Source organism: Sus scrofa, chromosome 3 (assembly GCF_000003025.6).
Source record: "Sus scrofa isolate TJ Tabasco breed Duroc chromosome 3, Sscrofa11.1, whole genome shotgun sequence".
In the NCBI taxonomy this organism is placed as follows: Eukaryota; Metazoa; Chordata; class Mammalia; order Artiodactyla; family Suidae; genus Sus; species Sus scrofa.
In genome coordinates this window covers 77,874,085-77,890,989 of record NC_010445.4, presented here as the reverse complement: position 1 = coordinate 77,890,989, position 16,905 = coordinate 77,874,085, and the positions used below count along the sequence as shown (strand labels likewise).

Here is a 16,905-nt window from a genome sequence, read left to right as displayed (position 1 = left end):
TCCATGAACACCTGAAAAGAAAATGTATGCTTCTGTATCACGTGGAATGTTCTTTAAATGTGTTCTTTCAAGTTAAGCTGGTTAATCATGTTGTTCAAGCTTACTATATCCTTACTGATTTTCTATTTACTTCTTGTATCATTTATTGAGAGACAAGTACTGAAAAATCTCCAACCATAATTGTGAATTTGTCTACTTCCCCCATTAAGTACCAAGTTTTTGCTTCATGTATTTTGAAACTCTGTTAGTAGGAGCATAAATGTTTAGAATTATTACATCCTCCTGATTAACCGACACCTTAATCATCATAAAATAACCTTTATCTAATAGTCTTTGTAACAGTAATGGTAATAGTCTGAAATCTACTCCAGCTTTCTTTCAACGGGTTTTAAGCCTTTCCCATCCTTTTACTTTCAAATGTTTTTTGTCTTCGTATTTAAAGTACATTTCTTATAGGCAATATACAGTTGGATTTTGCTTTTTCATCCAGTCTCACAATCTCTGCCTTTTAATTGAGATGCTTAAACATTTACACTTAGCAGATTATTGAGAGGGTTAGGGTTTTTTTTGCGGGGTTGTCTTTTTAGTGCCACATCCATGGCATATGGAAGTTTCCAAGCTAGGGATCGAATTGGAGCTATAGTTGCTGGCCTACGCCACAGCCACAGCAATGTCAGATTGGAGTCGCATCTGCGACCTACACCACAGCTCACGGCAATGCCAAATCCTCAACCCACTGAGTGAGGTCAGGGATCAAGCCTGTGTCCTCATGGATACTAGTCAGATTCATTTCCACTGAGGCATGAGGGGAACTCCAAGAGGGTTAGGTTTCAGTCTATACTCTGATGTTTTTCTTTTTGCCTCATCTATTTTTTACTCCCTTTTTACTTTTTTTTTTTTTTTTTTTGCTTTTTAGGGCAGCACTCATGGCATACGGAAGTTCTCAGGCTAGGGGTCGAATCAGAGCGGCAGCCACTGGCCTACACCACAAGCCACAGCAACACAGTATCCAAGCTGAGTCTGCGACCTACACCATGGCTCATGGCAACGTAAGATCGCCAACCCACTGAGCTAAGACAGGAATCAAACCCACATCCTTATGGATACTAGTCAGATTTGTTTCCACTGAGCCATGACAGGAATTCCCTTTTTTTACTATTTTTCTGTCTTTGTTTGGGTTGAGAATTTTTTCATTCCATGATTTCTCTTCCATTGACTTCCTGACAGAGACAAGCCAGATCCCTAATCCACTGCGTCAATTCTTTATTTTGTTATATTAGTGGTTGTTTTAGGGTTTATTGCATATAACTCCTGCTAGAAATGTAAGCTTTATAATGGAGGGATTTGATGTTTGTTTTAGTCTCTGCTGTATCCATACTGTTTAGAACAGTGCCTGGCACATAGATGCCACTCAATAAGTATTTGATCGATAAACAGATAAACAGGAATTCCCATTACAGGTAGTAACAAACCCAATTAGTATCCATGAGGAGGTGGGTTCAATCCTTGGCCTCACTCGGTAGGTTAAGGATCCGGCAATGCCACAAGCTGTGGTGTAGTTTGTAGACGTGGCTTGGATGCTGCATGGCTGTGGCTGATGACAGAGGCCAAAAAAGTAGCTCCAATTCAACCACTAGCCTGGGAAGTTCCATATGCCACAGGTGCAGCCCTGAAAAGCAAATAAATAAATAAACAAATAAACAACAGAAAAGCTAAACCGTAGGTTATGAGGTATGAGATTGGAAACCATCAAAAAGAAGGCATATCAAAGCTCATATACTTAACAATATCTAGCTAGATACGATCACTTAGAACACAAAAACTCTGGACAGTATATGGCAATATACATATACAAAAGGAAATAATATTTACAGGTTTTGTTCAAAAATACTAGGTAGTACTAAAAACAAACCAGATACTGTATAGTATTAATGACAATAATATAGCCATAATCAGCCTATTTCCAAATAATAAAAAGAACAAACTAATTAAGTGAAATAAAACCAGCTAAATACAATTAGGCTTCTTAATGTAAGAAGTATAAAAAGAAATAATAAAAATATAAACAAATTTCCCATATAAAAACTTCCAATTATAAAATAAGTCATGGGGATATAATGTAAAGCATGATAGCTATAGTTAATAATATTGTATTGAACATTTTTTTCTTTTCCAGCCACCCCCACAGCATATGGAAGTCCCCAGGCCAGGGATCAAATCTGAGCCAAAGCTGCAACCTATGCCACAGTTGTAACAATGCCAAATCCTTAACCCACTAGGCAGGGCCACAGATCAAACCTGCGCCCCCACAGAGACAAGTCACATCACTAATCCACTGCACCACGGTGGAAACTCCTATACTGAACATCTGAAAGTTGCTAAGAGAGTAGATCTTAAAATCCTCAACACAAGAAAATAACTTTTTTGTAACTACATATGGTGACGGATACTAACTAGATTTATTGTGATGATCATTTCAGGATATATACAAATACTGAATCGGTATGTTGTACCTGAGAATAATATCATGTTATACATATGAATTCTCAAAAATATTTTTAATCCCTGTAACATTTAATGGTTATTTTTTTAAAAAAGATTGAAATGGTAGCTAGAATTACATTGATAAGTCACTTTATAAAAATGAATAACAAGCCATCTCAAAGTCAGCACTGCACACAGTTCCTGCTCTGAGAACCAAGTTTAGAGCAACATATTCTGTCTAGAGATATAAAGACTATCTGCTAGAGCTCGGATGCTCTATTAAATTGTGGTGTATTAGAGACACAGAAAGAATTCCATGCTTATTTCTTAAACCTCACAAATGATCTGGGCTTTATAGACTTAACAGAACCATTTTCTCCTTGGTAGGTAGGGTGAGTTTCATGTTGAATCTCAGCACTATAAGAAATGTGTCATTCTGAAAAATCGCTACTGTAAAAGAAATATATTTGCATATATCTAAGCAAAGAATTAAATACAACCTAGGACAGTAGAATGTGTCTGAACAGAAATGAATACCATAGGCTTATCAAAGATTATCAGTCAAAAATCTACAAAAAAAAAAAAAAACAAAGTATTTCTTTTACTTTTGACCTGACTATAACTAATTTCAAGACTAGGTATTACCTGAGAGATTTCCTGTTGATATACTGTAAAATGTTCCTTGCTGATCTGTGGGAGGTAGAATGAAGGTATGACTTCAATGTCCACAAAGTCCAATCCCCATGTTTTTGTGAAGAAGTCAGACTCTCTTTTTGCTAATCTAGGATCATTTAATGCTGCTGGGAGATTTACTTTGGAATGATATACAGTCCATCTATGTTGATCTGTAACTAGAGATGGGGCAACACATAAACTATTTGAATCACCTGTAAAAAGTAAACAAGAGAACTCTGTAAAGTAAGCTCTATGTTTGAAAACACATCCTAGAAAAATAAAAAGTTTAGATTATACAAAGCAACTAAACTCTTCCTTATATAGCAAATATTTTAATAAAAATCAATCTTATTAAATAATCTCAGTTTTTAGCATCAATTGCCAAGGGAAGGAAAAACATGTACAAGACAAAGGATATGCAAAATTTGAGGGCCATAGATGCAGGTTAGGAGAAGAAAGTCATTAATTCCTTTCCTTAATGTATAATTCTCTACCTTTTTCAACATAAAAACTCTAACTACCTTCTATTTTATATAATCTATCCTTCAAAACTTCAGTGCCTCCCCCGCCCCCGTCACCTCCCACCACAGGTGGACCTTTTTTCTATTACATTATGGCAGACATTCCTAGTTCCAATATCATTTTTTTCAGCTTCTAATTAGATAACCAAAATACTGCTGTGACTTTAACCAGAAAGGAAAGAAAAATATACGGTCAGTTCTTACTTTTCAAAAGTTTTGTTCTATAAAGTCATTACGACACTTAATAAGCCAATACTAAACCTTTGCTCCTAGGGAAATACATGGTTAGGCTACTGACAATCTCTGGAACTTTCAACAACCAATCAATACATAATCTTTTTGTGTGTGTGTTTCCATTTAAAGACAGCTTATGTAGTATATATCATTCACCTGGTACCACCAAACTTATGGCTAACACCACTACAACTCAAACCTGAATAAAGCTTTTAGAACATATGTATTTTTTCATAAAATATAATACATGCTTCTTGTGCTTAAGAAACTAGAAAGCACTTCAGCACTACATTTGGGAACTATTTTGAACAACAAAATCACCAATAAAAATACAAAAAATGTGGTAATAAATAGACCACTAAAGGGACATGTGTTTATAGCATGAATGCTGAAACAAGAAGGCAGAGTGTCACTTTGCTCAACCTGAGGTAGCAAAGTTTGCATCAGATGATTCAAAGTTTTCACTCCTCTGTGCATGTCTGCAAATGACCACAAAAGTGCCACAAGTATTGATTTGGGAGTTACAAATAAGTTTTAGGGAATAGGAAAATTTGCAAATATAGAATCTGCAAATAATGAGGAACAGACTGTACTATATTTAACTAAAGAGACTTCAATGTGTACCCTCATTTTCAAAAGTCTTTTTTCAGTTTATATAAGTGACTTCTTTTGTGAAAATGTATGAAAAGAACTATACACCAATTTCCTAATCAACTCACTTCCAAATTGTATGTCTTTAGTTTTTAGATCATAATGTTTACTCTTTTGAGAAAGATTATGAAATCTGACTATTCATTTAAAGATAAAACAAATCCTCAATACAATTCCTCAAATAAAAAAGGTATTACCTGTGGGTTCCTTGGGACACACATCTGGCAGTGACTGCACAGGTCGAATGTGTTTTGTCGGATCTACCTCTTTTTTAAAGAAAACATCACTGCTGCTTCCTTGAGGCACTGGTGAAGAACTGTGGCTTGAAGCCATTGCATAAAATCGCCACTCAGCTGAAAATGAACAACAAACAATAATTAAGACACTTAATACAAATCAAAATTCATCTATAAGTATTATGCATGTCACAAATTTTCTTTCATAAACAGATAGATAAATTATTCAAAATTCCTCAAAGTACAAGTACACAATTTGGGTACTCACTATTAATTTTGAGAGTCATTATACCTAACTTACTAAGAAAGTTATTTGCCCTTGTTTAAAAAGTATTCTCTTCAGAGTGAAATATCCTTATTTAGTCTTTTATCCTAAGTGCAAATATTAACCAAAATGAAACCAATATATATTAAAAATAACAATATTCCACTCATTTAGTAAGTGAATAATAATTACACATTATGGCAAAATGGGTAAGTGCTTGGGTTTTTGAAATCTTACTGTTTGGGCTCATATTCAGCTTCACTTACCAGCAATATAACCTTGAGGAAATTTACTTAACCTTTGTGTACTTTACCTCATCTGTGAAAATGGAGACGAAAAAAAGATCCCATCTCATAAACACTTTGTAAGAATTAAAGGAATGGATATGTCCAAAGCATTTAAAACAACACACACCTCAAAGTTAGTGTTCATAAATATTAGTTTTCATTACAATTATAATTACTATGTGACTGTCACTATATTAAATAATTATGAGTGGTATCATTCTTCAAAGTACTGGTGCTTACTTTAAGGAATCAAAACAATCAACACCCTAAACAAAACACATATAAATCTATTTCTACATTTTTAAATAAGTCTTTAAAGAATTTACGGGGCAAGAAAACATAATATGGGCTACAACATCAGGTTTACAAATGAAGCAGTACATAACCTGGATAATGAAGAACATGTATTCTTTTACTATTGGAGGGTAGAAAATCCTACATTGCTGATCATATCTACCAAATAGCGGGCATTAAATTAATATTTTTAATGAACGAATAAATAAATGAATATAAACAGAAGCTTATAGTTGAAAAGGAACTGAGAGATGACCTAGTCTAAGACACCCCCGCCCCCATACTAGAGATAAGTATAGCAAGGCCCAGAAGGATCAGGTGGTTTACAAAGACACTTGTGGTTTAACAAGTTAAAAAAAAAACAATTTAGGAAATCTAGTGAATAGAAAAATAAGAGTAAGAAGCAAAAAGCAGAGTTAAAAGGCTAGGACTGGAGTTCCCGTCATGGCGCAGTGGTTAACGAATCTGACTAGGAACCATGAGGTTGCGGGTTCGATCCCTGCCCTTGCTCAGTGGGTTAACAATCCGGCGTTGCCGTGAGCTGTGGTGTAGGTTGCAGACGCGGCTCGGATCGCACGTTGCTGTGGCTCTGGCATAGGCCGGCGGCTACAGCTCCGATTCGACCCCTAGCCTGGGAACCTCCATATGCCGCAGGAGCGGCCCAAAGAAATAGCAAAAAAATAAAATAAAATAAAATAAAAGGCTAGGACTGGTGACAAAAAGGTAATCCACACTAACTCCTCTCTAGTTTGGTAGAAAGCTAAAAATTCTATTTCCCAGACCTCCTTGCATACTTGTTTCAGTCCTCCTAATGCAAAGGAAACACTCAATTACACCATTCACTGGGACCATAATAAACAAGTTGTTAAGAAAATGAACAAAGATAAATAACTTCTTCAAAGTGCTGAACAGAAAGCAAACAACAGCATGACCCAAGTTAAGGGACCTGGAATAATCCTAAGACTTGGGGGAAAATGACCCACACAAGAGTGAAATGTTTGCTGACAAAATGCCAACGAAAATACTGACAAATAAATCATATTTACACACACACAAGGACATTAGAGGAGCCTTAGAGGTTTGGGGGCAAAAAGAGTACTATGACGAAAAAATATGGGAAAATTAATCAGGGCCTTGTTTGAAAGGCATCACTGGCTTTGCTGAACTTAAAACCATACACATTAAGACATTAAGTGTACAGTTGTTTCTGTGCACAAGTGTTTGCATATTTGAGAGAGAAGAAATATCTAAAGGGTAGGAAACATTGGTAACACAGATCCTGAACATTAAGTGTTTGGTAAAGACAACTCTAACACTAAGTGTTTTTAATTTTTTTTAATTTCATCAAATGAAATAGCTAAAACAAACACATTTTGATACTTAAAGAGGTGGGCTACGAAAAATATATTTTTGTTGAACACTCATTGTTTGATGTCAGATAAATTAAATATTGATTCCAACAATAGCACACTACCATTTCGATGTACTCTATTTACTGTGTTATTTTTCATAGCAAAAAGAAATCCTAATTGCCATCTTAAGAAGCTAGAAATACTTGGGGAGGTGGGGATTCATGGAAAAACATTTCTAGACTCCTACAAATTACCTCTGTATCTGGGTGGAGAAATAAAGATATTTATTCCTTAAAAGATTCTCAATTGGGAAACATAAAAGTTTTCTGTTTTTTCCTACACTCCTCCTAATTCTTATCAAAAGAAGGATAATCTCTAGCTATAAAGGGATTATGTATAATTAGGGTACTGCCTACAAGGATGAAACCTAATTTCTAACCATCTGACTCTCTCACCATCCTGTGTTTATTAAGATGATCTCCCCATGGTAAGTACCAAACTTTGTATTAATAACCATAAAATAAGTGTGCTACAATCACTGGCAATAAAACATGATGGTAAGTACAATCATTGGTAATAAAATATGATGAATTTATTCACAAAGGAGGGACATATAAACAAATATAGCAAATCTACACGGCCTCTAAACCAGTTTCAGCAGAGAAATAATCTTTCAGTGAAAGGTTAAAGAACAGAAATAATGAACTAACTTAGTAAGGAAGTTTTGGTCTAAGCAAGGAGAGGTTTGTCTAGTTTGTCTACCCCCCCAAAAATTTTAGCAAAAATAAAGCCAACATAAAACACATAATACAGGAAAAGAAAAGCTTTTGGCACAAATGCAGGCAACCCCTGATTTCTAATCCTTCCTCTTGCAACTATCATCTGTATATAAATTGGGCATTTAATCAATGGTCACCAAAAGTAAGGAACTATAAATAGATCTACCCTTCTTCACATGGTAGTTTCTCATAATTACATCAATACCATACTCAAATATTATTTTCTCTTGAAACCTCCTTGGGTTTCTTACACTTAGTCACAGTTTATGTATTTCTGTTTTTGCCCATATCACACTAAAATTTTGGTTTTCACATAAACTTTCCCTACTAGACTTTCAATTTTTTTTTTTTTTTTCCTTTCCAGGCCCATACCTGTGGCATATGGAAGTTTCCAGTCTAGGAGGTGAATGAGAGTTACAGCTGCCGGCCTATGGCACAGCCACAGCAACACAGAATCTGAGCCATGTCTGTGACCCACATAACAGCCAACAGCAACAGCAGATCCCCAACCCACTGAGCAAGGCCAGGGACTGAACACACGTCCTCATGGACACTAGTCAGATTCATTCCACTGCATGGCAACGGTCACTCAACTTCTTGCTCCTTCCATTTTCTGATGTATTCTACATGCCTAACATAGTTCTTGGCACACAGATAGTATACAGTAGATATTTTATAGATGAATGAAATGGGTGGTATGTAGAACATACAAGAAGAGAGGAATATTAATTAAGACAGCTACTAATTATTCTTGAGTAAATAGATAAAAGTGTGGGTCTGGGTTCATGAAAAAAGGAAGAAACAGACTTATTAATTCCAAAACAAAGAATCTGCAAGGATGAGTAAGTCAGAAACATTTAATTTTCCTTGCCATAGCTCAAATATCTTTTTATGTTCAAACATTACTTAAAAGTTTCTATGTAAAAGGTCTAGACGAAGTATCACTGCAAAAGCAATGAGCACAGCAAGTGCTCAGACCCTGGTTTCTAAATACCATTCCCTACAAGGAAATCATGGTTCTTTAAAGAAACCTGAAGGATAGAAAGCACAAGTCACTCATGAGAACTCTTGTGTCAAAAATAAGGAAATGCTCTAAGACCAGCAGATTTGTCAAAATGACCAAGGACCAAGTTAAAGGGGCTCCCACTGGCCATATTCAGGACAAGTTGAGTACTAAAAAGAAGAAACAACAAAAAGCCCTAATTGAGTGTAACATATTGAACAAACAAAAAATAACAAAGGTAATTGGCACATTATAAATCAAGTATATTTTAATAAATATATATATATTAAAAATAACGAATCTAGAATGATACTTAGAGGAGGATGAGAAAGGGGGGAGGGTGGGGAGGGAAAGGAAATTTCTTTACAGAAGAATGCCAGTAAATGAGAAGAAATGACTGACATAGAAAATCAACACTTTGTAAACCCCAATGCAAAAAATGATTTAAGCAAAAATCATTAATGTATGCTAAAGCCGTCACATGTAAGGTTCTTCAAAAACAGAAAATTCACTAAGTGCCAAAGTATTACCAAACAGATTACTTCACAACACAAAGGGGAAAATATATATTTTCATTTTATGGCTATACCTGCAGCATACAGAAGTTCCTGGGCTAGAGGTCGAATCAGAGCTGCAGCTGCCCAGCTGCCCAGCCTTCAGCTCAGATCCAATGCTGGATCTGAGCTGAATCTGTGACCTACACCACAGCTTGTGGCAACAGTGGATATTTAACCTACTGAGTGAGGCCAGGGATCAAACCTACATCTCACAGACACTATACTGGGAGCCACAATGAGAACTCCAAAGATGAATCTTTAAAATGGAAAGATCTAGCTGTCATTACCTTAATTAACTAAGCCATCAAATTTGGCATCATTCATAATAGTAAAACAACTTGACATTATGTGATTCATGAAATGACAATATGAAACAAACATCATTACCTATGATGTATTCTCACCAAAAATGTTTAATCCAATCTAATCAAGACTCTAGACCAAGGGTTAATTCTGTCCTGTGGATTCCTTTGGCAGTCTGGTGATGTCTATAGACCCCTTTCTCAGAAGAATGTTTATAATACATATAATACCTAAGTCTACAATAGACAATTATACTGAAATATAGCTATCAAACTATTTTCTTTTTTTGTCTTTTTTGCCATTTATTAGGCTGCTCTCGCAGCATATGGAGTTCCCAGGCTAGGGGTCCAATCAGAGCTGTAGCCACCGGCCTACGCCAGAGCCACAGCCACAGCAACGCAGGATCCGAGCCGCGTCTGCAACCTACACCACAGCTCACAGCAACGCCGGATCTCCAATCCACTGAGCAAGGCCAGGGATCGAACCCACAACCTCATGGTTCCTAGTCAGATTCGTTAACCACTGTGCCAAGACTGGGAACTCCCAAACTATCTTTTAAAATTGCAATACAGGAGAGAGGATTAAGATGGCAGAATAGAAGGACTGGAGCTCAACTTCTATCTTAAAAACAACAAAATTCACAACTAAAGGCTGAGCAATCTCCACCCAAATGGACCGGAAACCTTAAAAAAGATACCCTACTACAGAAGAAAAAGAGGCGGCCACATCAAGAGATAGGAGGGGCGATTTCACAATATAAACAACCCCATACCTCCAGGGTGGGAAGCTCCACAGACTGAAAACTAACTGGTTCACAGAGACTCACCTACAGGAGTGAGAGTTCTGAGCCTCACATCAAACCCTCACCTGCGGGGATCTGACACTGGGAGAAAGAGCCCCTGGAGCATCTGGCATTGAAGGCCAGCAGGGCTTGTGTGCAGAAGCTCCACAGGACTGGGGGAAACAGAGACCCCATTCTTAAAAGGCACACATGGACTTTCACGTGCACTGGATACCAGGGCAGAGCGAGGTCTCCATAGGAATCTGGGTCAAACCTGACTTCAGTTCTTGGAGGACATCCTGGGAAAACAGGGGTGAATGTGGCTTGTTGTGAGGGACAGACACTGAAAGCAAAGCTCTGGGAATATTCAGCAGTGTGCCTTTCTCTGGAGGTGGCCATTTTGGGAAAATCTGGCCCCACCCGTCAGTTAGCACTGAGTAGCCCCAGGGCAAACAACAATCCAGGTGGGATCACAACCCCCTCCCTCAGTAAACAGGCTACCTAAAGACCCCTCAGGCACAGAGCTGCCTCCAATCCCATCCAGAGACTAAGCCCCACCCACAAGAGGGATTAGAATCAGCTCCACCTACCAGTGGGCAGGCATCAGCCCCTCCCATCAGGAAGCCCACAACAAGCCCCCATACAGACTTCAGCCACAAGGGGGACAGACACCAGAAGTAAGAGAGGCTACAACTCTGTTATCTATCAAAAGGTCACCACATCAAAAACCTACAAAAATGAAAAGACAGAACTATAACTCAGATGAGGGAGAAAGAAAAAACCCCAGAAAATCAGCTAAGCAATGAGAAGATTCTCAGCATCCAGGAAAAAGACTTTAGATTGTTGATGCTAAAGATGATGCAAGACATTGGAAATAAACTGGAAGCAAAGATGGATAACTTACAGGAAACACTGACCAAAGAGATACAAGATATTAAACTTAAACAAGAAGAGATGCAAAATACAATAACTGAAATAAAAAAAATCACTAGAAGCAGCTAACAGCAGAATACAGGAGGCAGAAGAACGAATACGAGAGGTAGAGGACAGATTAGTGGAAATTATGGATGCGGAACAGAAAAGAGAAAAAAGATTGAAAACAAATGAAGAGAGGAGTCTTAGAGAACTCCGGGACAACGTTAAACGCACCAATATCCTTATTATAGGGGTGCCAGAAGGAGAAGAGAGAAGGGGACAGAAAAAAAATTCCAAGAGATAATAGCCAAAAACTTCCCTCACATGGGAAAGGAACCACTCACTCAAATCCAGGAAGCACAACAAGTACCGTATAAAATAAACCCAAGGAGGAATACACGGAGACACATATTAATGAAACTGACCAAAATTAAAGACAGAGAAAATTTTGAAAGCAGCTAGGGAAAAGAAACAAGTAACATACAAGGGAACTCCAATAAGGTTATTGGCAGATTTTTCAGCAGAAACTCTGCAGGCCAGAAGGGAGTGGCATGATATTCTTAACGTGATGGAAGGAAAAAACCTCCAACAAAGATTACTCTACCCTGCAAGGCTCTCATTCAGATTTGAAGGAGAAATCAAAAGCTTCACAGATAAGCAAAAGTTAAGAGAATTCAGCAACACTAAACCAGCCATACAACAAATACTAAAGGAACTTCTCTAGGCAGAAAAGAAAAGACAGCAACAGGAAACAAAAATTCCACAAATGACAAGACTCATCAGTAAAGGTATATATACAGTAAAGATACAAAATCATCCATGCACAATTATACCACCAAAATCAGAAGTTATGAGAAGAGATGGGTATAAATGCAGGACACTGGAGATGAACTTGCAAGTAAGAGAACAACAACTTAAAACAATCTCACATACATATAGACTCTTATATCAAAACTTCAGAATAACTGCAAACCAAAAATCTACAATTGATACACAAACAAGGAATCTCTGGAGAAGAAATATATCTCATAGTAAATAAGTGCATAATCCACCATGAAAGGGGTCATTTGACATCATTCTTGGAATGCTGAAGTCTTCTTAGAACTGATTCTGATTTCCTCTCCATCAAAGAATTTATGATAATTAAATAATGCAGCTGTACAATACAGTTCTACAATTGTATTAATAACCATTTCTCTCCATGGTACAATGTAAGGTCTATAATGTCTTGTTTATCACATCACCTAGAATGGTATAATGCCTACACTGAAGAATCAATAAGATGTAACAAATTGTGAGGACACATTTATATAATTACACTGTTTTTTAACCAATTTATGCATTTTATATTTTACTTATTTTCAGAGGGTGTATTATTTTTGTTATTCTTACCAGTTAAGTTATTCTTTTTATTATGCTATATAGAATATTTAATGGTATATAAGGCTTTCTTCTTTATAAATTTTAGTTGCATAATATAGACAATTTTAATATAATGCTAATTTTTAAAGAAAAATTAAAATGTAACAGATAATACTAAATAGTAAAAATGAAAGCCATACAAAATGGGATAAAGTATAGAATAAATTTCCTTTTTGTCTCAGCATATCTTCCATTCCACTTCTCCAGAGGGAGTCACTTAATCTGTTTCTTAAGATCCATGATATAATAATCTGTGTAAATGTAATTGTGTTTAAATATATGTATTTTATTCTGCAAAAAAAAATAAAATTTCAAAAAAATAAATAAAATAAAAATTATAATAATATTTATGCTTCTTGATCAAATCTGTATTTCTAAGCAATAAATGAGCATAAATATTTCAAGATATCTGCAACAATTTAATGTGGTATGAAAATATCTGAAGTTTCTCTTGGTGACAAAGTTACTGGTAGTGGTAATATCCCTGTGAGGATTTCTTACATTCACAGTTAGAGGAAATTCTAAAATTTAGTTAAAGCAGTGTTCTCAGCCATGGCCACATTGACACTGGCATTTTGATCTAGATAATTCTTTGTTGTTGGGGGCTCCCCCCTGTACATTGTAGGATCTTTAGATACATCCCTAGCCTCTATCCATTTGACGCAAAAAGCAGGCTCCCGCCCAGTTATGGCAACCAAAAATGTCTGAGACAAAAGCCAAATATCCCTAGGTGGAAGAAGAGAGGAGGACAAAACCACCCCAGTCAAGAACCAATGAATGAAAGATGTAATTTTTTCCCCATCCAAAGTTCACGGACTCCCTGAATTCTATCCACAGACCCTACAGAGTATGCGAAATGAGTATTAAGTATCTCTGCTCATTAAGTACCTTCTAATCTAAGAAAACTGAGAACAGCATAGTGAGATTTAAACCACAACATGGGGAAACAAACTGAGAATATGAGACATTCAGTAAGAAAACTGGCTTAGACACTTAGAACAATGGCATTTTAAAAAGGTGGGGGGAGTTCCCGTCGTGGAGCAGTGGTTAACGAATCCGACTAGGAACCATGAGGTTGCAGGTTCGGTCCCTGTCCTTGCTCAGTGGGTTAACGATCCGGCGTTGCCGTGAGCTGTGGTGTAGCTTGCAGACATGGCTCGGATCCCGCGTTGCTGTGGCTCTGGCGTGGGCCCGTGGCTACAGCTCCGATTCAACCCCTGGCCTGGGAACCTCCATATGCCGCGGGAGCGGCCCAAGAAATAGCAACAACAACAACAACAAAAAGACAAAAAAAAAAAAAAAAAGGTGGGGAACTATTCTATATTAAAGTAAATAAAGGGACAACAACTAAAGGCAGTATGTGAGCCTTAACTGGATCCTGGTTTAAAAAGGAAAAAAAAAAAAAAAAAAAAAAACTTTAATACATTCTTGGGACAATTGGGAAATTCTGAATAGGGATTGCATGCTATATGATATTTTGGAATTATTATTAATTTTCTTAGGTATATTAATGGTATTGAGATCATGGGAAAATGTCCTTATACTCAGGACATGAACACTAAAGTTTTAGGAGTAAAGTATGTCACCTACAACTTACTCCCAAATGATTCAGCAAAAAATACACACAGATAAAACAAATACAGCAAAATGTTAAAAGTTATTTAAGTGAAGTACATGAGTATAACATGTTCTAATTCTTTCACTTTTCTGTATGTTTTTCAGTTTTCACAATAAAAAGTTTAAGGAAAGAAACTTTACATTAAAAAATCTGTTAAACATTAAATAATGTTATGAGTTCCTATTGTGGCTCAGCAGGTTGAGAACCTGACATAGTGCCCATTAAGGATATGGGTTGGATCCCTGGCCTCACTCAGTGGGTTAAAGATCCAGCCTACAGCAAGTTGGGGCATGAGTCGCAGATGCCTCTCAGATTCTGAACTGCTGTGGCTATGGCGTGGGCCAGCAGCTGCAGCTCCAATTCAACCTCTAGCCTGGGAACCTGCGTATGTCACAGGTACGGACATAAAAAGAAAAAAAAAATGTTTAATTAAAAAAAAAAATCTAAGTGTAAAAATCAGAGGGAAGGAAAAACATTCAATTTATGACTGTTAACCTGCCTGAAGATGGCCTTATTGCACAACTTAAAATATGGAGGGAAAAAACATCAATCAATTTCAAGTTTTAAGGTTGCAGAAGAATAATATCATACACAGAAACCAATTCCTAAAAGGCTAAATGAGAAGGCAGCTGAGCTGAACACTTACACAGGCATTACCCCAGTGCAAAAATTTCTTCACTTGCTCCTAACACTATAATAATATCTGCTTACAGAGAGCAATATTACAAAATCATTTACAGTAAACTCTGAACTATTTATGAAATTGCCTGTTACAGATAAAACAATAGCAAAAGCCTTCCCCACCCCCACTATTTCAACGTATACAAAACATTTTGCCAGAGTAGTTAACACACAGATATACTAACTAATCATTTTATTTCCCTTCTCCTATATTTCACATGTGATATCCTGATATATAATATACCCTACTTTATAAAATCTAAATTTGCCTACACTCTATCATCCTTCTATCATACTATGGTCCTCTAACTACTCTGTACTTCCAGTCTAAATCATTCTGCACATTGCTTTAGGATTAATCTTCTAGCAAGTTTTCATTCTGTCATACTTAAGCTCAAAAAACTTAAACATTATTCATCAGCTTCCAAACAAACGCCAACCTTTACAGGTTGGTACTCAAGGATTTCCACAATCTGATGTTTGCCTTCCTTTCCAGCCTTATTTTGTATTAACAATGGATGACCTCTATTCCAGGCAGAGTGGTCTAATTGTCCCTCTAATCCATCATGCTATCAAGGCCTCTTCAAATTTGTTAAGGCTGTGTCCTTTCTGGGATATTCATACCACCTTTCTACCCATCTAAAGCCTCTTCTCCTTTCAAAGGTCATTTCAAATTTCACTTCTAGCTTATACACCTTAAGAAACAAGTATACACACACTAAAATATAGATAAAAATAATCCCAGCATTATTTTTAAGAGTGAAGAATTTGAAACAACCTAAATAAGAAGGAATTGGCTATTTAATAAGCTATAGCACAACCAATGGATTACACTGTCTTTTTTTTTTTTTCCCCTGCTTTTTAGGGCTGCACCTTCAGCATATGGAAATTCCCAGACTAGAGACTGAATCGCACCACAGCCACAGCAACGCTAGATCCAAACTTCATCTTCGACCTACACCACAGCTCATGGCAATGGTGCATCTTTAACCCACTAAGTGAGGCCAGGGATTGAACCTGCATCCTCATGCATACTAGTTGGATTCATTTCCGCTGAGGCATGACTGGAACTCCCTACACTGTCATTTAAAATAGGATTGCAGACTCACACCCATTATGATGGTCACTCTGACAAAAACAAAACAAACAAAAAAACCCAACCAAACAAAAGAACAAGTGTTGGCAAGGATGGGAAGTACTAGAAAACTTACGCACTGCTGGTGGGAAGTAAAATGGTACAGCCATTATGGAAAATAGCATGGCAATTCCCCCCAAAAAAAGTAGAAACAGAAGTTCCACATGATGGAGCAATTCCACTTGTGAGTATATACCCAAAAGAACTGAAAAAAGGGTCTTGAAAAGGTATTTATATACCTATGTAATGACATTATTCATAACAGCCAAGAGGTAGAAGCAATCCAAGTGTCCACTGACAGACAAATAGATAAACAAATGTGGTGTATATACACAATAGAATATTATTATTATTCCACCTTAAAAAGTAAGGAAATTCTACATTTACTACAGCCTGGACGAACCCTGAAGACATTACGCTAAGTGAAATAAGCCAATCACGAAAACACAAATACTGTATGATCCCACTTACACGAGGTATATAAGCAGTCAGATTCAGAGAAAAAGAAGGTAGAATGTGGTTGTCGCTGGCTGGGGGAGGGAAAATAGGAAGTTGTTTAGTGGGCTATAGAGTTTCAGTTTTGCAAGATGAAAAAGTTCTGGAGACTGACTGCACAACAATGTGAATACACTTAACACTACTGAACTGTACACTTAAAAATGGTTAAGAAGTGTTGTGTTATACATATTTTTTACAATTAAAAATTTTTCTG

General features: G+C 36.8%; 1 protein-coding gene across 6 annotated transcripts in view; it reads right to left on the bottom strand.

The window, feature by feature from the left end:
• Window positions 1–16,905, bottom strand: part of VPS54 (VPS54, GARP complex subunit) — a 122,102-nt gene that overhangs the window by 87,205 nt on the left and 17,992 nt on the right. For 3 of the 6 annotated variants that reach the window (XR_002342639.1, XM_021087458.1, XM_021087459.1), the window contains exons 2-3: window positions 4,763–4,918; window positions 3,130–3,371 (exon numbers count right to left, since the gene is read on the bottom strand). Coding sequence is in view for 4 of the 6 variants with exons in the window: in XM_021087458.1 (XP_020943117.1) it covers window positions 3,130–3,371; window positions 4,763–4,898 (378 nt within the window). In the remaining 2 variants the exon portion in view is untranslated. The remainder of the gene's footprint in view (window positions 1–3,129; window positions 3,372–4,762; window positions 4,919–16,905) is intronic. The other 3 variants (XR_002342640.1, XM_021087460.1, XM_021087462.1) reach the window with 2 other exon arrangements.